Source organism: Erpetoichthys calabaricus, chromosome 17 (genome assembly GCF_900747795.2).
Source record: "Erpetoichthys calabaricus chromosome 17, fErpCal1.3, whole genome shotgun sequence".
In the NCBI taxonomy this organism is placed as follows: Eukaryota; Metazoa; Chordata; class Cladistia; order Polypteriformes; family Polypteridae; genus Erpetoichthys; species Erpetoichthys calabaricus.
The window spans coordinates 11,638,732-11,666,159 of record NC_041410.2 but is presented as its reverse complement, the minus strand read 5'-3'; the positions used below and the strand labels follow the sequence as shown (position 1 = coordinate 11,666,159).

Here is a 27,428-nt window from a genome sequence, read left to right as displayed (position 1 = left end):
ACTTAGGAGTTTTGTGTCTCTACATTTCAAAGCCCACCTGTGAACTGCACACCTGCACTCTCTGGCCCAGAGGTGGGCACACTGTGGGGTGAGCGCCGTCTATCTGCCACACCGAGCCTATCTCTGACCCCTGCGACTGGTACACTGCACTCCTGAGGGCGGCTGATCTCCCTCTGGGTCCGTCCCTACATTCTTTACACCCCCCAAATCTCACAAACTGAACTGCTGCACCCTGACAGCACAGGGCATCTGATTTTCATCATGGGGAGCTAAAAGGTGAGGGAGCCATCAGCGCAGACCCCCATCACCTGACCGCTGTGAGTGGCGCATCTCCTTGGTGGCATCAAGTGATCTCCATGTATGTGTCAGACCCCCACCTCTGCATCCCTACTAAAGCGGCCATCCATACTTCGGCTACTCGAGGTCCTACACAGCAGCAGGTTCTACAGTTTTGGGGTGAAAAGTCAGCTTCAAGTTCTTTGCCTCGCACAAATTCTATTAATTTTTAATTCTGTCTCCTACTGTCGAGGAAAGTGTGGCTCCTTCTGCTTGTTTCTTTACTGTAATTACCAGAGGATGGAGAAGGGGTGGTAAGTACCGACATACAGTACAAAGTGGCACATGGAGGGGTACAGTGACATTTAGTAAAGTCTACATAAGAGTATAGTGGGGGGGTTAAAAATAAAAAGTCACCTCAGACCTCACAGCAAAAACACCAAAGGGAAGGTCCTGAGGCCGAGACTTGAGAAATGACCAGGACCCCCCACCAAAGAAGAGAAACAAAAGCTGAGAGACCCCCCTTGTGGCCACAGCCTCAAGGATGTCATCTACAAAATACAAACTTGAGGGGGGTGTGTGTGTGTTTTAGGCACAATCTGCACCCTCTCTATTCTCAGGTGTGTGTCTATAGGCCACGGATTGTGCAGAATAGCAGGAGCAAAGTTGTACAAAAGTGGTGTGGGGTCAGGGGGCTCACGTACACGAGGAGGGGGTGCAGGATGTGACTGGGACCCCCTTTTTTTGTAAATTCCTACCCCCTCTGGAAGTGATGGTATCAGATTTATTAAAATAAGTTCTTAAAATCTACAACTTTCAAAACCACCATTCAAGCCCCTGAACAAAGCAAAATGCCAGCGCCCATGGGATCAACATCATGCTGAAAGACCAGGCCACGTTTCATCTTCAATGCCCTTGCTGATGGAAGGAGGTTTTCACTCAAAATCTGACGATACATGGCCCCATTCATTCTTTCCTTTACACGGATCAGTCGTCCTGGTCCCTTTGCAGAAAAACAGCCCCAAAGCATGATGTTTCCACCCCATGCTTTACAGTAGCTATGGTGTTCTTTGGATGCAACTCAGCATTCTTTCTCCTCCAAACACGATGAGTAGAGTTTTTACCAAAAAGTTCTATTTTGGTTTCATTCCTCTTCTGGATCATCCAAATGCTCTCTAGCAAACTTCAGACGGGCCTGCACATGTACTGGCTTAAGCAGGGGGACACGTCTGGCACTGCAGGATTTGAGTCCCTGGCGGCGTAGTGTGTTACTGATGGTAGCCTTTGTTACTTTGGTCCCAGCTCTCTGCAGGTCATTCACTAGGTCCCCCCCGTGTGGTTCTGGGATTTTTGCTCACCGTTCTTGTGATCATTTTGACCCCACGGGGTGAGATCTTACGTGGAGCCCCAGATGGAGGGAGATTATCAGTGGTCTTGTATGTCTTCCATTTTCTAATAATTGCTCCTACAGTTGATTTCTTCACACCAAGCTGCTTACCTATTGCAGATTCAGTCTTCCCAGCCTGGTGCAGGTCTACAATTTTGTTTCTGGTGTCCTTTGACAGCTCTTTGGTCTTGGCCATAGTGGAGTTTGGAGTGTGACTGTTTGAGGTTGTGGACAGGTGTCTTTTATATTGATAACGAGTTCAAACAGGTGCCATTAATACAGGTGACGAGTGGAGGACAGAGGAGAAGAAGTTACAGGTCTGTGAGAGCCAGAAATCTTGCTTGTTTGTAGGTGACTAAATACTTATTTTCCACCATAATTTGCAAATAAATTCTTTAAAAATCAGACAATGTGATTTTCTGGATTTTTTTTTCTCATTTTGTCTCTCATAGTTGAGGTATACCTATGATGAAAATTACAGGCCTCTCTCATCTTAAGTGGGAGAACTTGCACAATTGGTGGCTGACTAAATACGTTTTTGCCCCACTGTATATACACATACATATATATACATACATACATACACACATATATACATACATATATATACATACACACATACATTAGATATATATTAGATAGATATACACACACATATCTATATCCACACAGTGGAACCTCGGTTTGTGAGTAACTTGGTTTCCGAATGTTTTGCAAGACGAGCAAAAATTAATAAATTTTCACTTCATAAACAAGCGAGGTCTTGCAGTACGAGTAGTTTGTCTGCCGAGCGTCATGTGATCACAACTGACCTGATGGTTCTTCTCTCTCACACTGGGATTGTGGGCAATCGTCTCCTATTCTCCGTCTGAGTCAGCGTGCCTCACTCATATAGTCAACATCCGTACGAGCGTATAGTGTTTACTACAGCATTGTGACTGTGTGTGTGCGCGCGCGTGTGTGTGTGTGCTGTGACGTGCGAGTCCCCGTCTTGCACACTAAGACACAAAGCTGAGTCAACACCAGCTTTATTCAGCTTGAAACAGACACAGCAGTCAGGCAGTGCCCTGCACATTTATAACGTTCCTTGTATCACCCATCGACAGCAGGCGCTTAAAGCATGTTGATTTTTTTGGATTTGCTTTTACGGCGAACTGTTACAGCGCTGGGAAACTGCGATTGCTTTGGGATGCTCTTCCGCGTGTCATCCAGTTGGGTGGAATCCCACAAGAGTTTAGAAACTCACTCACACCAGCCATGATTCTTTTCAAAGGTAAAGTGCAGGTTAATTTAATATGTATTTTTACTTTATATTTTGCATTAATCATTTTTATTTGAATAGTTTTGGGTTGTGGAACAAATCATCTGAGTTTCCATCATTTCATATGGGGAAATTCACTTTGATATACGAGTGCTTTGGACTGCGAGGACATTCCCGGAATGAATTATGCTTGCAAAGCGATGTTCCACTATATCTCATATTATACACATACACATACATATACATATACACATACATACACATATACATACACATATACATACATACATATATACACACACACACACACACACACCGAAAGCAGCAGCAGCATTCGAGTCCTTGTTCTTCTGCAAGTACCGGCTAGAAAAGATTGTCGCCATGCTAAGGGAAGAAGCGTTAAAAAAGAGGAGAGGTGTTAAAGTACGGCGACTGACTTTCGACAGGACAAGAGCAATAGATGGATACCATTTAATAAGAGCTTTACTTAAAATATTACAACATATAAAAACCTACATAGATCTTTCCATTTACATAAAATGGAGCTGCTCAAATACAAGTCAATTTAAAAACACATGAAGATTCACGTTATCACTGCACACATGGGACCAATTTCAAATGGCTGAACAATGAGATGTTGTGAATGGCAATTTTAAAAATAAACTGCACACAATATTTCATGATTGATAGTCATTAAAGATCTCGGTCCATCAGAGGGCTTTAGAGTGCTGTGCGAAGTGCCCCAAGGTAGAGGTGGCAGCAGGGTCAAATCAGTCTGTGGTCTCCATCTTTTCCTGTTTCAGAGTCTCTGTCCAGAAGAAACACACAATTGGTTACTAAAATTGACACACGGATGGAGAACAAAAAGAACCACAAAAATTTCACCTCACTACTGAGAGCACAGAATCCCGAAGGGACAGAGAAACGTACACCATAATCAGATGAAGTCTAAATCTCAACATCTAGAAGGGTACAATTTACACCAGGGGTGTCAAACCCAAACCCTGCGGTCTGCATCTGGCTCTCTTTTTAAACCAGCGTTCTTAGTCATTAATAAAAACATGTTGCATACAGCCTGTGATGACCACTGAATTGTCAAAGACCCCCCCCCCAATGTATTTTCTATATATAATTTGTACCCGTTGTCTCACACGTGTGCTTGGAAGGCCGCCTAAGGGTTTAACCGAGGAGTAGATACGAGAGCAGGCTTTGACGAAGTGCACTGACCTTTCTTCTTCCTCCAGTTCCTGCACCCCTTTTTCTAACTACACCTCCCATCGACGTTTCCTTCTCTGATTTTGGAGCCACCTCTAAGAATCCAGCACCTTCCCTCCTTAGTTTGTCCCTTTTTGGATGCAGAACCACACAGTACTCTGGAGCCATTTTTTTCTGCACTGTGTGTTATGATGTATGGGGCGGACCCCCAAATCTTTCTGCACTCCCTTTGTTTTTGACACTGTAAATTTTGACAGGTAAAATTCCGTGACAACGAACATCTTTACAACGAAATTTTCATTATAACGAAAGTATTTTTATGGCCCCGACAGTTTCCCCGTATGACGCGAGTCTATAGAAATCATGACTATGAAGTCCATTCAGCAGATACTTTCATTACAACAAAGTGCCCAAAAGACCTTGAAATGCCAGAATGAGTCGTCCACAGAGCAGTGAGTTCGGTGGTCACAGCTCACTTGTGCACAACGATCCCCGAACACTCATTTATTTTTTTTTCTTCAAACTTTCCTCGTATTTTTTTTTTTTTGCTGGTTTTCACCGATACCTTTTGCTTATCGCACGTCAACATTTGAAAAACATCCATTGGAATTTTAACTCATCGTCACCCTCCTACACGAAAAAAAAACGATAACCGTTCATATTAGGAAAAAAAAAACACACAATTTTGCAGCTCTCGATTGCGGCAAAAAAGAAAAAGATGTTGCCAGTGAATTCAGAATTTTGCCATCGAATCCGTCAACTTTGTTGAACGTCTGAGCAAAAAAAAGAAAAAACCCTCGGGTTGCAGACGTATGCGAACTGCTGCATTTGAAGACGTCGAGAAAGCAGTTTATGTGGGTCAGTGACGCTCGTTCAAGAAACATTCCTATTAAAAGCGGCACTCATTCAAGAAAATGTGAGGTTTCTAAACTGTCTTGGGACTTCACACTGAAGTGCGATCCCCACGTCTGTGGAAGACCGGTCATCCATTGCTGGAGCAACAGCGGGCTCACAGCTCTGCTGCGGCTCTTCACTGAAGCAAACAGAAAAGATCTCAATGGGCGATGCTAGGAACGTTGTAAGTGCAGGGCACAGGATCACTTGGCCACGACCCAGCATGCCTGCCGTGTCTGTGACTAGGAGAGCGGCAGATCCCGCTACAGCAAATAACCCTGCTGTTCCTGTTTCAAGCCGAATAAAGCTGGTGTCGCTCAAGTACTGAGACTCGGCCGCGTGTTTTGGGGTGCAAGACAGACTTCTACCGCTATAAGCCTGCCCCAGCATCAGACAAAATCTTCCACAGAAGCGGCAATTGTGCTTCGGGACGCACTTCGGTCTGTTGTTCTCGTTTTTGGTTAGGGTGATCCCAAGAGAGTTCAGAAACCTCAGTGTGACGAAAAGGAGGATTTGGCTTCTGATCGATCGATCGTACAGTAAACTGTGCTACCTACAACATGCTTCCACATTTAGATGATGTTCACGTTGAGTTCCTCCCACCCAATTGCACAGCAGTGCTTCAGTCACTAGATTTGGGCATCACTCGCACCCTTAAAGTGTATTATCACAAGGAAATGCAGAGAAAACCTCCTGAGCATCACTTTTAGACAGGAGGAGATTAAAATGAACGCCAAAGCAGCTATTGAAAGGATTGCAAACAGCTGGACGCAAGTTAAAGAAAGCACTAGAGTGACAAACACAGAATCTCATTACTACGAAATATTTTTTTTAGGTCCCTGGCAGTTCGTTGTAACGGAATTTGACCTGAAATTTACATTTATCCCCTGCAATGAAATTAAATCTCGAGGCTACTAACCTGTCCTTAGAATGGTGACTGGCAGCTCTTAATGACCCAAAACAGAAAGTGAAAAGGTGACATGCCTCCGTGCCATCGAGAAGGTCAGTGTTTGGTGGTCTTAAGACTGCAGCTTTAAAAAGCGAGTGGTGTGACTAATGGAGTGGGGTGAACAGGTGTTAGGATGACCACACCAGAGTTCCCACTCTTTTTAAGGAATCATTTTCCAGGAGCTTTTTCCGGAAATTCATGACAGGATCTGGTCACACAGTCATACACTTTAGTCGCAGGCTTAACGCCATTTTAATTTCTCTTTGATTATGCAGGGACTTAGTGTCACCGATATGCTAAATTACATAAAGGCAACACCAATTAATGCACTGATGTATAATGGAGTTGTTTGACCTCTTTTTGTTACACACTGTTTTAAACTGCAAAACTCTTTTAAAGAAATAAATGCCTCTTGGATTGTGGAAAACTATCCAAACACTGACATATACTGAGCAATTCCATAATGTTCAGTACAGAGCTGTTGATCACACCATGAAATAGGCTACCATAGTGACCTAATTTCAGTAAAAGTTACTTGCATATTACATATTATGCCATTGTTTGTACATAAATTTGATACAATGTTTGTATTAAACAAAACTGCATAAAGCCAATTTATTGCCTATATCATGTGTATGATGCCTATAACACTAATATATGCAACAATTGGCACGCGACTAAACAAATCAGAGTTAACTTTCAACTGGTAGCTTTACTGGGAATACAGCAGCTGTAGAATTTGCACAAGTCAACGACAAAGATTATAATAAAGAACTTATCTTTGTGGGAAAAGAAGCAAAATACATCCATTTTAAATCATGATAGCCTTGCCATCAATTCCTGAGTTGAAAACTTGGTTAAACTAGAAAGAATACTAGGAGCAAAGGATAAGAGCCTGAACTCCAGTATATTGGAAATAAAACAATCTAGAAGTCACTGTAGTAGGGCTGCACGATAACAGAAAAAATGATTATCACGATTATTTTGCTCAAAATTTTTATCACGATTAACCCCTTAACCGCCCTCTGCCGGATATATCCGGCACCGTTGTTTTATCGCTAACGCCATACTGCCGGAATTATCCGGCACATTTGCCTGTGGTTATATGAATGCCTGGCAAGTAGTATAACTGACGGTTTGGCGTGGGTATTATTACTACGTTGTATTTCGACAAGTCTGTGGTTGTTTTGGCCGGTCATGTGACGTGATTCGCATGTAACAGCTGTGAATATGGCGAAACGTAAACTGACTTCAAGTGAGGCTTTGCAGGCGATTTTGGACAGTTCTGATCATGATTGTAGCAGTTCTGAAGAAGATTTTAGTGACAGTGATGAGCAGCAACGTGCGCTGCATGATACTGTGAATGAAGACGCATCGGATGACGGCGCTGAGTGGGTGTATCCCCAGCATCTCAGCTGGGCTGCTGCCCGTGGTGAACTACCTTTTCTGCATTCATTTGAGGGAACGTGTGGCTTTACTGTTGATGTAAACAATTACACTGCTGAGCAGTTTTATGAGCTGTTTGTGTCACCTGATTTGATCAGACATTTTGTTCATCAGACAAATCTGTATGCAGCACAGTTTATTGAGAAAAATCCCAATTTACCTCCACATTCCCGTGTTCATGCTTGGTTTGACACTGATGAAAACGAAATGAAAAAATTCATTGGGATTTTGATGTTGATGGGAATAATCAGAAAACCAGATATTGAGATGTACTGGTCTACAGATCCTATGTATGCAACACCTATTTTTGCAGCTGTCATGACACGTAACCGATTCTCTTTGCTGCTGAAATTCTTTCATTTGAATGACAACAGAAACGAGCCAGATAAGAAAGATCCAAACCGCGACCACTTGTTCAAGCTACGTCCTTTGATTGATCATTTATTTGAAGCATTTCAGTTGCCCTACATGCCAGGACCGTCAGTTGCAGTTGATGAAAGTTTATTGTCGTGGAAGGGCCGCTTACAGTTTCGACAGTATCTACCATTGAAAAGGGCACGGTTTGGTATCAAGATGTTTTGCTTAGCTGAGAATTCAGGTTACATTTATAGATTTCGTGTATACACTGGCAACTTGCACAACATTTAGTGGTCAATACTGCTTGAATAAATGTAAAAATTGTAAAAAAAAATGTAAAAAAGTAAAAAAACGAAAATTGTTCAGATTTCGCCTGGCTTGGGGAATATTTAGGGAGTTGGCGGTTAAAGGGTTAATAATGACGATTATTCCTTTGGTAAATGAAGTCTGTGACCAAAGCAGTGTAGCCTCGGCCAGTTATTCACAGATGCTGCCCTAATCATATTAGCTGCATTGTCCGTTGTGATGCACACAAGTCTTTCTTCCACCAAGCCCCAAGCGGACATCGCTTCTTTGAGGCCCACTGCAATAAACTCCGCTGTATGGTCTTGTGGGAAAAACGAAGTTTGCAAAAGCTTGCTTTTCATCTCAAACTCGCTGTCAATAAAATGAACTGTCAAGCTCAAATACGGTTCCGCAGTTCTGCTTGACCATAAGTCGGTCGTGGCAGCAAAATATTCAAGGCTGAGCCTGAGAATTTCTCTTTCTATTTCTTTTCGGCATTTCGCATACAGCGAGGGCAGCGCAACATTGGAAAAATGGTTGCGTGAGGGAATGCTATATCTTTTATCAAGTGTTGCGATCATTTTTTTAAACCCCTCACTGCTCACGGTGGTTATTGGACACATATCCTTGGCTATATGGTACGTGATCACCTCTGTTATTTCCCGGTGTCTTTGCGAGCTAGGCAGATATGGTATTGCGTTGAACAATGTCCCTGATATTGTTGTCTGTGTTGTGGATGGCTGGTAATTTTTTGTTGTTGCTGTTTGTGCCTTCAGTCGTTGAAATTCTTGATAGTGTACTTTGTGGTGACTTTTAAGGTGGTTGATGAGGTTTATTGTGTTACCTTGGGACGTTTGGACGGAACAGGAGCAAAGTTTGCACAAGACTCGTACCTGATCAACATCACATTCCTCGAAATCGAAATAGTTCCAGACAACTGAGTATGACCCCTTTTTAGGAACTAACGATCGCACTTCTGCACCTTCCTCACGTTGCTCCGCCATCATATGTTTATTCTGACTGACTGTTATTGCTGCTATTGACTTCTACTGCTTCAGAAAGCACTTGCAATCTAGACGCAGTAACGTCATAGTGACGCAGTCCAATCCGTAAACTCAGCCCATAAAAAACAGTTTGGTCTTTATACTGTAAAATCGCGACGATATTTATTAACTGATCGTGGGTCATAAGTATCGTTATCATGAGAAAAAAAAAGATTAATCGTGCAGCCCTACACTGTAGTGTAACCTGGTGTAGGCCTAGGTTTAGAAACAATGCTGGTGTTGCTCCTTGAGGTCTGATAAAACTGCATCCAGACCGATGACCTCTTTCTTTTTTTCAGCAACACTTTTACGATAGGCATTAGATTTTGTGAGCAGTGTAAAGTCCTGTTTTCTCTAAGGCCTTCTCTGCCATTGCATCTGCTTCTTCTTGCATTGCCTCAATGCTAGTGATTATTTTCTGTCTCTTTGCTGCCACTTTTGTGATTTCAGAGCTCTTCTCTTTGCTTGTCATTTTCAGTTTCCTTTTTCTTCTTTTTTTCCCATCATCAAGGTATTGGACATATCACATCCTGGCATTTCTGCAATGCTGCAAGAGGGGCTTTGGCAATACTCCATCAAATGAGCCACCAGTCAAAAGAATCATTTATAAATATAATTGCCTATACATGTCTCGGTAGGTGGAGACATTGCGCAGCAGAGGCCACGACCTAGCTCAGCTGTCATCATATCTAGACTTACGAACAGCAAGCTGTTTCAAACAGAAAAATTAAAAACCGAAAACAGAAATACAATTCCAGGACAAGAAAGATTATTTCCAGGACATTTCAATGACTGGAAAACAACCCTCAAAATTTTCAGGTTTTCCAGGACGCGTGGGAACCCTGCCACACTTCTTCGTGGTTTACCTGACTGGAGTCACCGCCCTACGCGATTCTTTTACCTTTTCCAGCGACTTATTATACAATTTATTTTTGTATAGCTTAAAATCACACGTTGTATGTGGATAGAAAGACATTTGCATTTCCGCTCACTAAAATGTGATTACTATACACCTCAGACCAACTCCGTATGTTGTCAGTGTGATCCACCAACAGCCCATTTGCACGGTGATCAAGTGATACAATGTATGTTGCGGGATTTACTTCGCTGTAACTGCAACTTTACTAGGTTTGGACTGCTACTCCCACCTGACTTGGCGAGCAGACATTCCCACCTCCACTCAATGCAGTCTTCAGCCCTGTGGCTGCTGGTAGCTTGCCTAACCTGCTGTAATATCCAACAAATAGCTTATCAAGATGGAGGCCAGTAACGAGAGACACAGACACAGAGGTCAGGATGATAACTGATGAACACACAGAGAGGTGCCAGCGTCTAGTTTGTAAAGAAAATCAGGTGGGAGATTCATACACCACACTGGCTGTAAAAAAGTTTTCTGGCCTTCAATAAATTGAGTTTGACACCCCTGCTTTATACTCCCAAGACATGGAGACCACGACACCGACTCGGAAAAGTAGGTACAAGAAACAAAAACAAAACCCCCTGCCCAACCCGAATTCCGTTCAGCTGTTCGTACAGTAATCTAATAAATGTCTACACACAGCGCTAGTAACTTACCCGTCTGCTCCTCTTTCATCTTTCCCAGCAGGCACTGTTTAATTTCCTGACCAATCGCTTTAGCAAGAGGAGGGGGAACTGCATTTCCAACCTGTAGAGAGAGGAATGAAGCCGTAAACCTGGAAATTCTGAAATGTTCACAAATTAAAATCTGACGCAAATGATTAGAATATCATTAGAGAGGATCTTGGGAGGAACTGGTTTTAATTTAAATCTCAGATATTTAGCTTTTGTTTTCTCTTTATCTATCTATCTCTTCAACAATGATAGAGATAGAGATAGAGATAGAGATAGAGATAGAGAGAGAGAGAGAGAGAGAGATAGAGAGAGAGATAGAGAGAGAGATAGAGAGAGAGATAGAGAGAGAGATAGAGAGATAGAGAGATAGATAGATAGATACTTTATTAATCCCAATGGGAAATTCACATTCTTCAGCAGCAGCATACTGATACAATAAATAATATTAAATTAAAGAATGATAATAATACAGGTGAAAAAAACAGACATGTGTTATCGCCAAGCTTAGATCCAAAGAGCTCTCTGAGGCCTTAAGAAGATTGAGAGATGCAGAAGAGTCTGGGAAGGAACAAAGAATTTCACTTTCCAGAAGATCATCCAAAAGAGGAGAAGAATGCAGAGTGATCAAAAACTTATTCAGGCCAGCCCAGCCAGTTCTGCTTGAGAGAAGAATACAAGAGGCTGAATGTCTAAGAATCCCATTACTTCATCGCAGGACCTACAGGTAACTCTCACCATTGCTGATGTCAAAGTGCACTAGTCGACTATTTGACGAGGCTGCACAAATGAGATCAACAACATGGGAAGTGTGCCAGAAAGAACATCAGGACAAGACTACAGTTTGACCAGGAATTCCTAGACTGCTGGAACAATGTGCTCCGGACGGATGAAGCAAAATTTGGTACTGTGGCCAAATAAGATACATTTGGTGAAAAAACCAAAGACTGCACTTGACTAGAAGAACCTAACACCAACTGTAAAGAACAGTTATAGTTTAGAAGTGCTTTAGGGCCCAGGATCATTCACTGTCATAGAATCCACTAGGAGTTCTTCATTGTACTAGAGCAGGGGTGTCCAACTCCAGTCCTGGAGGGCTGCAGGTTTTCATTCTAACCCTTATCTTAATTAGTGACCTGTTTTTGCTGCTAATTAACTTTTGAATTAATTGTAATTGACTTGGTTTTAAAGAAAAGTTCCTCTGAATTGCTTCATTTCTTTCCTTAAATGGCACCCAAACAGAAATGAAATGTGAAGTGAGTGAGCTGACAGAAGACCAACTCAGTCAGGGCCTCAAACTCCAACCAATTTCACTTCAACCAGTTACTGAATGAGGCGCCAAGTCTGTTTGTTAATTAAACTCGTTCTTTAATTCCATGGCTTGTTGCAGCTCTCATTGTACAATAGCAGACATTTCTGAAGTTGCGGATTTTCTCTTTTCTAAAGAGCAGACCAGCATTCCTGAGACCTTCACCTTTCTTTATTTCCAGATAGTGTATGATGGTCACAGTTTGCTGGTCCCGTTTTGGCTCATTTTGTATCTCATTTTTTGGCTGCTAATTAACTCTTTTAGGGTGGATGTCGACTTTTATCGAGTGGAGGGGTTGAGGGCGAATGTCGAAAAAAGTCGAGGGATAGAGGGCAACGATCAGCAGTTAATGGTGACAAATCTCACTGTCACGTCACAGGCATTCCCTCTGTGCTTGGAGGAATGCTAGACTCGTTGACTCTGCAACTAAACCTTGCGTGTGCGTGAGTTGCGAAATGTAAACAATGGCAAGATGGCATTGACATGTGACAAGGGAGCGAAGCGAGTGCAGAAAAGAACACTCGGCAGACGATGTTTTGCGCATTATCACGGAGTCAGACTCTGATTTTTCAGAATCGGATTTTATGGACAGTGATCAGGAGATCGAGCAAGAGAGTGAGAAGCCGGCATCAGCTGATCTGCTGCCAGTTGAGCGCCTTCGCGCAGCCGATGCATCTACGGCAAGGTTCGCATGGGATAAATACACAGACATTGATCCGTTGAGAGCCGATCTGGCTACCGGAGTTTACAAGACGGCATGGCTTGCTGTTGGACACGACAGATCACCAGCTGCTGTACTTCAGGCTGCTCTCTCCTGATGCTGCTTTTCAGCTACTGTCTGACGAGACAAACAGGTAGGCAGAGAAATTTTTTGAATCGCGGGCTGCGTTTGCATCGCATTCTCGTTTTTCAAAGTGGAAACCCACAACGAAAGACAAGATGAAGCGCGCTGTGGCATTACAAATAGAGATGGGACAGAACTGGTGATATAACTTCAGGGAGCATTGGTCCAAACGTGTTTTGTCCCCTGGTGGCTTTGGACAGGTTATGCAGCGTGGTGATAGGTATGTGATGCCGCAAAGTTTTATTCACTTCTGTAATAAACAGAAGCAAATCCCATGGGGTGAGCCAGGCTATAATGCCATACATAAAGTTCATAAAGTTTCAGAAGATGAAAAGAGGTGACAATACGGTTTTCATGCAGGCAGAAAACTTGGTGGCAGTGGCATGGCACGATGGCAAATGGGTGACTTGTCTCTCTACAGTACACACTAACAATATATGTGAGAAAATGCAGCAACAGACAATTGAAAAGTAGGCACCAAAGCAACACGTATTGTAAGGAGTGCAATGTGGCAATGACTGAAATTGGCTGCTTTGAGCGAGATCAGACTTTGCTGTGTAAAATGTATGTGATATGTATGTGAAATCATAGAGTATGCAGGCTCATACAACATGCAAGACAGTAACATTTGTCAAAAGTAAATATTTTTTGTTGATTTGATATGTTAAACAATTGCTTTGTGTTCTTTTTTAAAAAATGTTAGTTTTTGGAAAAATATTCAGCCCTGGGAGAAAAGAAACAAAAAAAAAAAAACAAACAATTAGCCCTAAAAGAGTTAAGGAAAAAAATAATTGAGGGGTCCGAGTCTTCAAGAGCAAGTCAAATAAAATTAATTCAAAAGAATTAGCAAAAACCGGTCACTAAATAAGAACAGGGTTAGAATGAAAACCTGCAGCCACTGCGGCCCTCCAGGACTGGAGTTGGGCCCCCCTGTACTAGAGGATGCTTGTGAGATCTTCGGTCAGAAGAATGAAGTTCAACCAAAAGGGGACTTTACAACATGTGATGGGGGCATTTGGAATGGGCTGGGCTCACAGGACAACCCTCAAACAACTGAAAGAATTCTGCATGGAGGAGTGGAAAAAGTGGTCTACTAGTCAATGTCGGAGAGTGCTAGTCTGTTACAGGAAATGCTAACTTGGCTTTTTTCCCACCCATGGGGGATTATGTACAGTACTAGCTATTAAAGCATAACATGTATTTACCTTTAACATAAACAAAAATAGCATATTTGTACATTTTTTTGTTGAATATTGCAAAATTACATTTTCCCTCTCGTTACCTTTAATTAAAGATGCTGTTTAAGATCAAATTTTGAAATGTCCACATATGTTATGGGAAAAAAAAATAAATAAATACCACACCACATGAAACTTTATGCCTGATACTCTAAATATTGCTCAATGTTGGTCCGATTCTTTGTCATTTGTACGCTCTCCAGAGTCGGTAACGCATCCGACTTGTGTGCTTTGCACTGCACTCTTGCGAGATTTCTAAACCTCCTGTGATGGTGATCTGAACAGTAGCACTTGACTGAAAAGATACTGCACTATCACATCTACAGATCAGTAGGTGTTTTTATCATTTTAGCTTAACCACATATGCAAAACCCAGCATCCTGAACAAATACAGATAGTAGGTGATGAACCACAAAAACTTCAAAATAAAGCGGACCACAGGGATGGTTTACACAACACGTGGCAAACCTCAAATCCACTCTTTCTGCATGACTGTATTAGCCTTAGTTATTAGTCTTGTCAAAAAAAAAAAAAAAAGTTTACCCCCTTTTTAGGTAATAGGGGCCAAGATTAAGGAACTTATACATCCAATAGTTCTTTCTAGATTCTTACCTGTCTATGTTTGTCAAGGATGTTGCCAAAGAACCTATAGGTGTCTGGGAATCCCTGAGATCGGGAACACTCTCTCACACTCACAACTCTGTGCTGCTCTGGATGCAGAACTCTGCCCTGGATATGGAAAAAAAAAAATAAAAATAAAATTTAATGTATAAATAGATGTGACAAACTGCAATTGGGTTACAATATTACTTTGAATGACAAATCATTGTGGGATGCAGCTTGCAGGGTATCAGGGGCAGGGCTGTTTCAAAGAACGGACGAACAAACAAACATCCATCTATTAAAATAAATACTGGGAGGGACATGAGGGAGACGAGATGTGATCTTCTCGGAAAAAACACTTGACATCCTGTGAGAGAAAGTAGTGAGACAAAAGGACAGCTGCTGTACAGGCTTTTAAATGGTCGTCACGCAGCGTGGCACTAGCAGCGGTTGGGGGGTGGAACAACTCATTCACTACAGCTTTATTACTGGCAAACATCAAAAAAAAATTAAAAAAATGAAAATAATCTCTTTAAAAATTGTATATCCAGTTAACCAAACCTGGTGGTTGGCAAGCGAAGCGAGCATGGGGCAGAGCCCCCTAGTAAATAAATCAATAAAATGCCCTCAGCCATAGAAAGTAGGACCAGAAGGTCTCCATTTTAAGCCTAGAAGATTAAAAGGTGGCAAACGCTTAGAAGGCGGCAAACGCTTCAGGAAACTCAGAGGCAATAACTTCATCCTTCATTACAAGCTCGGCACATTCGGCGTGGAGTTGAATCACCAATTGAAAACAACCAAAACAGTCAGTGGTGTACTTCCTCCTGAGTAAGACTCCTCGTCAAGCCTGAAACATTTAATCCTTGTTCAAGCCATCTGGATTTAAGAGAATACTGCACACCAATCCGCACCTTGGCAGAGAATCAAGACGTTTACATGGATAGTACCCAAGGTACAACATAGGTTTGTGGAAGAACGGCAGAGCCGCTTCTGAACAAAATGTAGGCCTTCATTTTCAAATACAGATAAACCACACAGGCTCACTTACTGAAAAGTGCAACATTTGTCATGTACAACAGACAGGAAAGGTCTAGCACCCTCATAAGATGGCAGAAGCAGACTTTGAAGCAGTAGAGTAGCAGCGTCATTTGCAATAAAATGACTGAAAAATTACCATATGTACACATGTAAAAAAAGAAAAATGTCAAAGAAATTGTGCCCACTAAAAACTGTATTGCTTGAAAAGGACTGCGTTTAAGGGCCATTTCAGATATGCAGGGCTTAAAGCCAATCATTTAGTAAAAAGCGACTTCAAAATCAACATGGGAAGGCAACTTGGCAGCATTTTGAATTATTTAAATTCCATTTCTGGCATCTAAATGTATTCAAAACAATATTCCAGAGTAGTTCTCAAACTTGACTAAAAAGTGAAGGCGTGCAAAGAAAAAAAGTTTCCACCCACAATTCATAAATGTAGAACAAATTAGCCTCTAACAGAGACAACACGTGAAAATTAAAAATTCTGAATTATTAAATTAAGCCATACTCTAACACACAGGAGTTCTGTGTCAGGTTAGTTCCAGAATGCTGTGGTTTTACTGGTCTTGCATGTAACAATTAAAACTTTGTGTCTCAAAGCAACTCTACCTGTTTGCCCATAGGCTCAGGGTTAGTGACTGTTGTGCTGAAGAAGCCATCCCATTCCAGTCTGCCATAAAGACCTGCCCAGTGGTTGTGCCGGTTGCCAGTGTGTGGCAAACACCAGGGGATCAATGTGTTGAACTGCCGGTCTGCTGGATCACAGGGTTTCCCTAAACCAGGAAAAACAGCAATTCGAAAGCTCAGTACTTTTAGTGGGAGGAAGTCACCACACCACACCAGATAAAACGTGATTTATATTTAAACAACATAAAATTCACGTAACCTAAGCTCACTCACCACCAGCACAAGCACAGACTCCTCTAAGTGCCCCGGTGCTGCTACGGCCATTCTTTTTGTCCTGGTGTGTGTAGCGCAGTTTCTTGGTGGTTGTGCCATCAGACAGGCGAACCTCAATATTTGGAAGGTCACGCCAGTCAGAGCCTGGAGCCAAGGGAATGTGTCTCATTCGAGCAGCAACAAGGGCACTCATATCCTGAAATAGTTGCAAACACCAAATTAGTAAAAAAAAATAAAAATAAAACCCTGAGCATTACCAAGACTTGAAAAAACTAGAAGAGGCTCATAATAAATAAAAATGAATGAAAATGTAGCTCTACCTTACAGATGTGGTCACGCAGAATTGGCTGATACTGGGATCCCCTTATCTGTCTCTGGAACCAAGATTGAGGTTCTCCATTATAGGAAATTTCCAGGGCAGAGGCTCCGTTTCGGATCTCCGGGAGATCAGACATTGTGTCTCGTACTGTAATGGTCCTAAACGGAGCACAGTTTAATCTGAAGGAGACAAAAAAGTCAATTAATAAGCAGGCCCCGGTGGCATGGCCAATGACAAGTATTGTATCCAAATAAATTTAGAAATAAATAAAAAACAGTCCTTCTGGTGTTCCTCCAGATGTTAGTAACTCTTAAATACAACAATTCATTTTTTGTAGAGCCGAAAATCACACAAGTGCTGCAATGGGCTTTAACGGGCCCTGCCTCTTGACAGCCCCCCCAGCCTGGACTCTAAGGCAAGAAAAAAAACTCCCAAACACCCTTGTAGGGGGGGGGGGAAATGGAAGAAACCTTGGGAAAGGCAGTTCAAAGAGAGACCCCTTCCCAGGTAGGTTGGGCGTGCAGTGGGTGTCAAAAAGAAGGAGGTCAACACAATACAATACATAGAACAGAACAAAAAATAAAAATTTTAGAAGTACTGAGTAGAATTTAACAGTAGATGATATCACATATTTATGATTTGGATTTGTTCAGAGTCCTGGAGACCTCATTCATCAAGTTGCCTCCTCCATTGTCCTCACAGGTGGCGCAGTGGTAGTGCTGCTGCTGCTTTGCAGTAAGAAGACTGGACGATTGTGGGTTCGCTTCCCAGTTCCTCCCTGTGTGGATAGCGCTTTGAGTATTGACAAAAGCGCTATATAAATGTAATGAATAATTATGTGGCCATTCCACAGCTGAAATGCACTAATCCGATTAAAGGACCCCTCTTTCCCACGATTCCTGCAATCGTCCATCGGGGATGACTTTACCTTAGGCAGGCAAACCAACTTGGCAGGTGGGCTGTGGCTCCAAGTGCCACATTTGAGTACTTAAATGACTATACTGTTCTAATCCTTTATTAACCCATAAAAAAAAAAATTAACAGTTTACATCCAGTTCCTATTTGTATTCTGGCATTTAAATGGCACTTTAGATGTATACTGGATCTAATTAAGCACGACATTTTAAAGGTTATCACTTTGGGGGCAGGATTTTACCTGAACATTCACTTATTGGCATTTGTGCAAATTCAAAATTCTGTCCCTACCTAATGAATCAGATCAGTTTAATTACAAAGATGCCAAATTAAAGATGAAAGACCATTGGAAACTTTTAGCCACTATAGAAGCAAATGAGATTTTTTTTTTTTTTTTTTTTACCTCCTAGGTAATAACTCAGAAGCTCTCAAATAAATGTTTTTTTTTTTCTGGTAAACAGGCATTTTTGTTGCAATAAGAAGTCCTGCTACAACTGACGTTTTGAGACATTTTGTAATTTGAGTAACATATTAGAAGAGTTAACTCTCAAATGTTCATGTTTCATTACTAGACATGAATGATGTCCACACCATGCAGGCACAGTGGCACAATCAGCATGATTGCTTCACAAGTTGAGGACCTTGCAGTCACATCCCGTGTTAGGTCGTCACACATACACACACACGTAGCTTACACACTCCTTCCATGTGCAATGTTCTCTCCCACATCTTAAAAGACTTGCTCTAAAATTGGACTGGTGTGAATATGGGGGCTGTGTGTTGGTGAACAGATTAGTGCCCCATTTAGTGTTGGTTTCTGCCAGGATTGGCTACAAGAAATATCCACTCCTCATGACCGTGAACTGGATTAAATGGGCTTGAGAATGTCATGTTTTTCAAGTCCAACAATGTACAGTATATGGTGGGAAGTATAGGGAATGACAAAGTAGTGAGAAGAGGGTGGTAAACGTTCAGCAAGACAGGGTGAAGGCTTGGCTATGTCTAGTCCTACTTTTGACAAGGTTGACAATACTTATCTGTGTATTGGTCTTATAGCAGTTTCCATTATTATCAGTATCATTCAAAACACTTTATAGATGCTGCATTTATCATCCGATAGTTTGGCAAATGGCATGGTGTTAATGTGGCTAATTGGCTAAAACAGTGCTTAGCAAGACTTTCATTAGGGCAAGTACAACCTGCATCTTAATAGCAAATTCCAGAAGCGCCATTATTCAAACATTAAGACTACATACAGCAAGAACACAGTCTCGGTATTAATAATAATAATAATTCATTACATTTATATAGCGCTTTTCTCAGTACTCAAAGCGCTATCCACACAGGGAGGAACCGGGAAGCGAACCCACAAACTTCCACAGTCTCCTTACTACAAAGGAGCAGCACTACCACTGTGCCACCTGTGAGGTGGCGACAGGTAGAAGCCAGTTCTGTATCTATACGGATAGAAAAATAAGCTGTGCCATAGGGCCAGGTGAAAAAGCAAATGACAATTCTATTAAACCGGACGGCCACCTCATGGCAGCCACAAAACACACTCACAAACACGTTCATTATGTCAAAGTAAGATAAAATGACTTCAGCTGCATCAAACCCACTTTCCTCTTAAACCCAGTCTGGCACACTTACCTTGTGACATTACTGACATATTTCTTGTCATCCACAGCAACACTAAGGGAGCAGGCACGAGGTGCGAATACATGGAGAGGCTCTGGATACCGAGGAAGTTTCTCTCCAGGCGCAGCAGCCAGGATAATAGCTCGCCGACGAGTCTGTGCTACTCCATACTGCCCTGCCTGCAATGTGCCAAGGAGTAAAGAATCAAAGTAACAGATCAGACTTTAAAATAAGTAGTGTAGAGAACAAAATATTAGGTTAGGCTTTTTAGGGGGAATGGAAACTATTTCAGAAAATCCTGTACACAAGTTTTTGTATATACGAGGGAAGTTCAAAAAGTTTCCACACATTTTCATTGAAAATGGTGAAGGCAAAAAACTTTTGCCGATAGCGTTAAAAAGCTGGTATGACGCTGGGAAACTTGCACCGTAAAGGAAGGTGACACTGTAGAAAAGTGATGCAATTTGTTTTTGAAATTCTTAATAAAGTTTAACTCTTTTAGGGCGGATGTCGACTTTTGTCGACAGGAGGGGTTGAAGGCGAATGTCGACAAAAGTCGACATCCAGGGATAGGGGGTGACAATCCGCTGTTAATGGCGACAAATCTCACTGTCACGTCACAGGCATTCCCTCTGTGCTTGGAGGAATGCTAGACTCGTTGACTCGGCAACTAAACCTTGCGTGTGCGTGAGTTGCGAAATGTAAACAAAGGCAAGATGGCATCGACATGTGAAAAGGCAGCGAAGCAAGTGCAGAAAAGACTCGTCAGGCAATGTTTTGCGCATTATCGCGGAGTCGGACTCTTGATTTTTCAGAATCGGACTTTATTGGCAGTAATCAGGAGATCGAGCAAGAGAGTGAGAAGCAGGCATCAGCTGATCAGACACCAGCCGATGCCGCGCCAGCGGATCTGCTGCCAGTTGAGTGCCTTCGCGCAGCCGATGCATCTACGGCAAAGTTCGCATGGGATAAATACACAGACATTGATCCGTTGACAGCCGATCTGGCTACCGGAGTTTACAAGACGGCATGGCTTGCTGTTGGACACGACAGATCACCAGCTGCTGTACTTCAGGCTACTCTCTCCTGATGCTGCTTTTCAGCTACTGTCAGACGAGACAAACAGGTAGGCAGAGATTTTTTTTGAATCGCGGGCTGCGTTTGCATCGCATTCTCGTTTTTCAAAGTGGAAACCCACAATGAAAGACGAGATGAAGCGCGCTGTGGCATTACAAATAGAGATGGGACAGAACTGGTGATATAACTTCAGGGAGCATTGGTCCAAACGCGTTTTGTCCCCTGGTGGCTTAGGTACGTGCTGCTGCAAAGTTTTATTCACTTTTGTAATAAACAGATGCAAATCCCATGGGGTGAGCCAGGCTATAATGCCATACATAAAGTTCATTAAGTTTCAGAAGATGAAAAGAGGTGACAATACGGTTTTCATGCAGGCAGAAAACTTGGTGGCAGTGGCATGGCACGATGGCAAATGGGTGACTTGTCTCTCTACAGTACACACTAACAATATATGTGAGAAAGTGCAGCAACAGACAATTGAAAAATAGGCACCAAAGCAACACGTATTGTAAGGAGTGCAATGTGGCAATGACTGAAATTGGCTGCTTTGAGCGAGATCAGACTTTGCTGTGTAAAATGTATGTGATATGTATGTGAAATCAGAGTATGCAGGCTCATACAACATGCAAGACAGTAACATTTGTCAAAAGGAAATATTTGTTGATTTGATGTGTTAAACAATTGCTTTGTGTTCTTTTTTTAAAAATGTTAGTTTTTGGAAAAATATTCAGCCCTGGGAGAAAAGAAACAAAAAAAATTAGCCCTAAAAGAGTTAAAAAAAAAAAAATAAAATTTTTTGAACGTTTCTCATAATGAAAACTTGACAAAGTGGCACCATCTGCAGCATTTTTGTAAAATCCGAGTACTTGCTAGAGCATCTGGCAGAATAGTTTTTAAACTTACACAGCAAATGAATTTTGGATAGTAGCTTACAGAATTCAGTGGAGCAGATTCTAGAAAGTATGGCACAAAATGGCCAAATTAACTGACTGTGCCTTTAAGTATAATTTCGAATACAATGAAGGAATAAAAAAAAATGGAGCAGCTTTCAGTCTGCAAAAATGTTACTGTTAAGTACTGGGCTAGGAAAAAAATAATGAATTTAATCTAAATAGATAATCTTACCTGCAGCACTCCAAAGGTGCACTGGTAACCCATTCGTACAAGACATCTCAGCGTGAGCTTTAATACCATGGAACGCTTAAAAGACACAAAGTTCCTCACGTTTTCCAGCAAGAAATACCTGGGCCTATAATAGTCGCAGTAACTGCAAAAAACAAAGTACATAAAGAAAAAAAAGTTTACAGGAACCTGTCAACAAACTACATCCTTATTTCAGGCCTCACTCACTCAATCCACTCCCTTTACCTGAGAAAGGACACCACTAGGGAGTTTTTAAACTTTGAATAGGTACGCGAATTGAACCGGTTCATTCCGCTAAAACCTTGGCATGGAGGGCCGCCACACAGCATCTCAACATCTCCTTTCTGAGGCAGCTTCTGTCCTAGAGAGTTGGTCTGTTCGCCAGCCATGACCAGCTTGAGCAGCACATTGCAGTCCTCCGTGAATACGGTAGTGCCAGGATTATTCAGACGGAAAGCCTGAGCAGCAGGATCCCACATCTCAATTGCCCATTCCGTTTTGCTGATACCTACAAGGCAGACCGTTAATAGAAGGGTGAGGAGCATAGCCCATAGTATTCAGTAAGCAATGTAGGTGTGGTAACTAATCAGGAGTTACTAATTAAGAGAAAAATATCTGAGCTTTTGAGCACCCAAGTACTAACCGGGCGAACATTTGCCATTTACTCTGAATTGTTTCAATTAGGTGCACAATGTCCAGTGCCAGGGGTTGCCCGAATAGGCGGAGGTTTATGTAAGTTGGGTGGGATGAGGAAAGAGACACACAGGAATAAAGGAAGCAGTGCAGTTAGAGTGGCTATAACTGATTTCATCGAGGGAGAACAGAACTGAAGAGTTAATGCTATTTTGTAGCACGTGTACGGATAACCACAAGTTCAGAATTTAACTTACCAGCTTGATGGAATCCTTCGGAAAGCCCCCCACATCCAGAAAACACATCCAGAGAGCGCAACGGGGGCACTTTTGGCTCCTGGGACTCTGGTTCACTTGCTGCCGAGGATTTTCCTTTCCCCTTCCCTATTGAAAGTCACAAGTAGATATTAAAAATAAAACCTACCTTGGTTGAAAACTAACTTCACATACACACTAAAAACCAAAAATTCTCAAACAGGTAGAGTTGTAATTAAAAGCAGTTGTGCAGTGAAGAAACAACAAAATAACCCTGCAAATTAACCCTTAAACTGCTGGAACCGGCTATAGTCCGTTCCCAGGGCAATTTGCCAGCACGCCGGAGCGGATCAGTTCGTGGCATACATTTGTTGAGCAGCCAGCACATGCTCACTGCTGCCCCCTAGCGAATCAGCATCATCACTGTCCCTGGGATTCAGACGCTGCACTAGACTGGCCTGCAAGCATCAGCGTTAGCCTCTATGTGCTTGCAAGCAGCCAGTTCAAGCGTAGTTGGCTCGGTGATTTACTGAATTTCATCGATAAATGTATAAGGGGCAACTGACTAATAGATTGTTGCATTGTTTTTTAATATAAAAATAGTTTTTACAGTTTGTAAAATGATCAGTGTTGCAGTAACTGATGCTCTTTGCATGGGGGGGTGGGGTGAGGTGAGGTGTTCCATTAAAATTTCACTTAAGGAAACGTCACAATTTACCCAAGAAAAAAAGTGCAGCAAAAAAGTAGGATACATGAACCCCCCCCTCCCCCCAGTACGTGGCAGTTTAAGAGTTAAAGGCACTTCTCTGCAGTGTCAACTTTGAGGAAAGAATCCATATCCTTTCAGTAACAAATGAGATTTTATTTATTTTTCACAATTTACAGTAATTGCAATTGATGTGCAGAATAGCAAACAACTATGGGTGGGATGGCTTCTGGAATTTAAATGGAATGTATCCCAAGGTTTTGTTTTTATTCCATTCAGAACAGAGTTTATACTGGTTCCGCTATTTGCCGGACTTGAATACTATTTGTGAAAACATAGGATGTCTTTAAAGGGAGATTAATACATTTACTTGACAGTCCTACTAAAGCAATTTATATACACTCAAACTGGACTGCAGATACGTACCTTTTCCTTTCCCTTTGCCCTTGCCCTTTCCAACTGCACTACGTGCATGGTTTGGAGGGTCTTCAAAGCTCTTGGTCTTGGGATTATATGCCTTGTTGAGGAAAAATGGGGGGGGGGGGGGAGAAGAAAGAATATTAGAGTTTTTTCAAAGGAAATTACAGTATGTGCATCTTGGGAACTGCACGTCTGACAGGAGCGCCACAGGGGACTGTACTTTCTCCGGTCCTGTTCTGCCTATATACATCGGACTTCCAATACAACTCGGAGTCCGGCCATGTGCAAAAGTTCGCTGACGACACTGCTATCGTGGGCTGCATCAGGAATGGGCTGGAGGAGGAGTATAGGGACCTAATCAATGATTTTGTTAAATGGTGTGACTCAAACCACCTACACCTGAACACCAGCAAAACCAAAGAGCTGGTGGTGGATTTTAGGAGGCCCAGACCCCTCATAGACCCAGTGATCATCAAAGGTGACTGTGTGCAGATGGTGCAGACCTATAAATATCTGGGAGTGCAGCTGGATGATAAATTAGACTGGACTGCCAATACTGATGCTCTGTGCAAGAAAGGACAGAGCCGGTTATACTACCTTAGAAGGCTGGCGTCCTTCAACATCTGCAATAAGATGCTGCAGATGTTCTATCAGACAGTTGTGGCGAGCGCCCTCTTCTATGCAGTGGTGTGCTGGGGAGGCAGCATTAAGAGGAAAGACGCCTCACGTCTGGACAAACTGGTGAGGAAGGCAAGCTCTATTGTTGGCATGGAGCTGGACAGTTTAACATCTGTGGCAGAGCGAAGGGCGCTCAGCAGGCTCCTATCAATTATGGAGAATCCACTGCATCCACTTAACAGTAGCATCTCCAGACAGAAGAGCAGCTTCAGCGACAGACTGCTGTCACCGTCCTGCTCCACTGACAGACTGAGGAGATCGTTTCTCCCCCAAACTATGCGACTCTTCAATTCCACCCGGGGGGTGTAAACGTTAACATTTAACATTATACAAAGTTATTGTCTGTTTTTCACCTGCATTAATATTAAAGAATAATGATATTTATTGTATCAGTATGCTGCTGCTGAAGAATGTGAATTTCCCATTGGGATTAATAAAGTATCTACCTACCTACATGATCATCCTTTACATATGTTCAATAAGCATCCCCCCCCCGGTTCATTTTTAATCATAACATCCAGCAAATGAGTAGGAGCTGCTATATAGTATTCTATAGATCTATTCTAAAATGTCCATTTCAGTTTCAGATAATAAAAGGACAGCCCTAGGCCACAAAAAAATGGTTTGAGACTCTTCCATGTTAGTCTGAGCTAGTATGGTAACATACATTATAAAGCAAAGCCAAAATCTGAGGACAAATGACACTAGAACTTGATGCATCTTATTTTTGGTGTATTTCTAACAAGTGTATTCTCTACTAACCGGACTAATCCCATTTTTAAATATACAGACAAATAGGTGGAGACTGGAAAATGTGTATATTTTAGTGGTAGATTATTTATTGCCTAAATAGAAGACTTATTTTTTCCAGTCATACAAAAATGAAAATTACATTACTCCTTTACCAGAGGGACGTCTGTAAATGCATGGATCAATGTGATAACACCAAAAATTAACAAGTTTTTAAATTTGAGATATACAAACATTTAAAGAATCCTTGGTGAACTCTGACCTTTAGGTGGCACTTGATCTGCTAGTCTTTTCTCCCCTACAGGGATCTACAGTACACCAGAAATTGAAAAGTAACGACAAAGTCAAACTAAAATGGTACAGAACCAGCATAAACAAGCTTTCCTAAAACCTTCCAGACACTCACTATTGCAGTTGTGGTAAAATTTAATTAAACTAAAGTACATGCTTCAATGCATCAGAATTACTGTATATACTCAAGGATAATTGTTCTCCCGCAGAGAAGTCGGGACTTAAATTTTATTGCATAATTTCTGGAATTTTATGTCGGTTGTATAAGTTGAATGTTGAAAACTCGTGCTATTGGTCCAAGAGATGATATGCTAAACGCCCACCAGAGACAACAACCACGGAGCACACTGCCATTTTTTTTTTTTTTTTTTTTTTTTAATGTATTATGCCTACATGACCACACGGTAATACCCGAACTATTCCGAAGTGATGTTTGCACCGCTCTGCGTTTTTGTATCTCGCACCCTCATACACCTTTATCATAAGAGCATCCCTCATCTACGAAGGAGCGGTCAATCAGAAGAATATGAAGTGTTTTTCAAATTAAACATCATTGAAATAGTGAAAGAAATTGGTAACTGCGCCTGTGCAATAAAATTCGACATGTCTAAGAAAGTGGTGCGAGATTGGAGGAGGCAAGAAGGTGGTGTACAAGTCGGGGTTGGATTTTATGATCGACTTTTCGGGTTTCAAAACCTGACTTATACGCGAGTATACACGGTACATAGTTGGGGGGGTTCAGAGAGACAACAGGGACTTCACAGCTTCAACAGTTAAATAGATCATAAGGGAGGCTGGAGTTATTTGCTTCTGAATTGTTCTGGTACCAGTGGAGGTTCAAAAGGTGGTATCTAAGCCAAAGTCAGAATTTTAGTACTGATCTAACCCTACTAAGAAACCTTATTAAGCAAGGTGTATTTAGCTGGTAATTGATCAAGCAAAAGTAGTAGTGTACAGGCCAGTGTTAACTTTGCAGTGCTTACTTGGTAGAAATAGCATGCAACTCCGACAACAAGTCAACAGTGAGGACTTAAATGTACACCTTGTGGTTTACAGTCCAACACTAATTATGCAACTTTCATAAATCATTTTTTCACCCCAGAAACTTGACAGGATTCATGCACTTTAAATAGAATACCTCAAGGAAGTAAAACCGATCAAGCCCCCTGCTCGAGTACTCCTGCACACTCTCCGTTAGATCCTCCCCATATTCCACAAAGCAACGTCCCTGAACATCCTTGAAGTCTACATTTGCTTCTTCATCGCTCCAATATAGCATGTTAATATCAGTGTGGTAACTGGATTTTACTCCTTTGTGAGTGTTCTCAGGCCTAGGAGGAAAAAAAAAAAAAAAAAAAAAAAAGTTTGATTTAGAAAATGACAAAATAAAAATGGCTCCAACATTTTTGAGGGTGGGGGAAGAAGAAACTCCCATCAGCCCAAACTTTACAATGCAACACAATGGAGCCAAGAATTTCAGCTCTACATGTACATCTTAAAATGTTTCAATAAAATAAAAGACATGAGAAGTACTACAAAATCCTCAAGGATCTAGTGTTCAGAGGTCTAAACCCACACCTAAACTGTCCGTAGGTGTCTCCAGTTTAACTCTAGTACCCCAAAATAAGTGATTTAGGCTGACTGGTAGTTCTAAAAATCAGTCGTGTACAGGTGGGCCCTGTAATGGACTGGTACACTGTGCAAAGCAGATTTAGTACTTGCATCGAAATGCTGCTATGATAGGCACGAAAAATGTTGAGACAGCCTGAAATTTCCCACCTTGTGAAAAGAAGCATACTTCAAAATTAAGAACTCATGGATGTAACAGAGAAAATTGTAAACGTGAGAACTAAGTATAATCATTAGCTACTTAAAACAAAAACCAGGGCTTCAGAAATAACGGCTTTCAAGCTAAAGGGGATTAACATAAGGAAAGATGTGATCTTGCAGAAAGCCATTAATTGCATAC

At 41.8% G+C, this 27,428-nt stretch overlaps 1 protein-coding gene and 1 long non-coding RNA gene across 2 annotated transcripts in view; one reads left to right on the top strand and one right to left on the bottom strand.

The window, feature by feature from the left end:
* Window positions 1-27,428, top strand: part of LOC127526161 (uncharacterized) — a 268,028-nt gene that overhangs the window by 22,040 nt on the left and 218,560 nt on the right. The window lies entirely within an intron of this gene.
* Window positions 3,382-27,428, bottom strand: part of dnmt1 (DNA (cytosine-5-)-methyltransferase 1) — a 63,818-nt gene continuing 39,771 nt past the window's right edge. The window contains exons 23-34 of the mRNA XM_051920658.1: window positions 26,598-26,790; window positions 23,747-23,837; window positions 22,618-22,743; window positions 21,953-22,235; window positions 21,710-21,851; window positions 19,520-19,686; window positions 16,956-17,133; window positions 16,636-16,831; window positions 16,345-16,508; window positions 14,707-14,823; window positions 10,689-10,779; window positions 3,382-3,732 (exon numbers count right to left, since the gene is read on the bottom strand). Coding sequence (XP_051776618.1) covers window positions 3,695-3,732; window positions 10,689-10,779; window positions 14,707-14,823; window positions 16,345-16,508; window positions 16,636-16,831; window positions 16,956-17,133; window positions 19,520-19,686; window positions 21,710-21,851; window positions 21,953-22,235; window positions 22,618-22,743; window positions 23,747-23,837; window positions 26,598-26,790 — 1,786 coding nt within the window. The 3' untranslated portion in view covers window positions 3,382-3,694. The remainder of the gene's footprint in view (window positions 3,733-10,688; window positions 10,780-14,706; window positions 14,824-16,344; window positions 16,509-16,635; window positions 16,832-16,955; window positions 17,134-19,519; window positions 19,687-21,709; window positions 21,852-21,952; window positions 22,236-22,617; window positions 22,744-23,746; window positions 23,838-26,597; window positions 26,791-27,428) is intronic.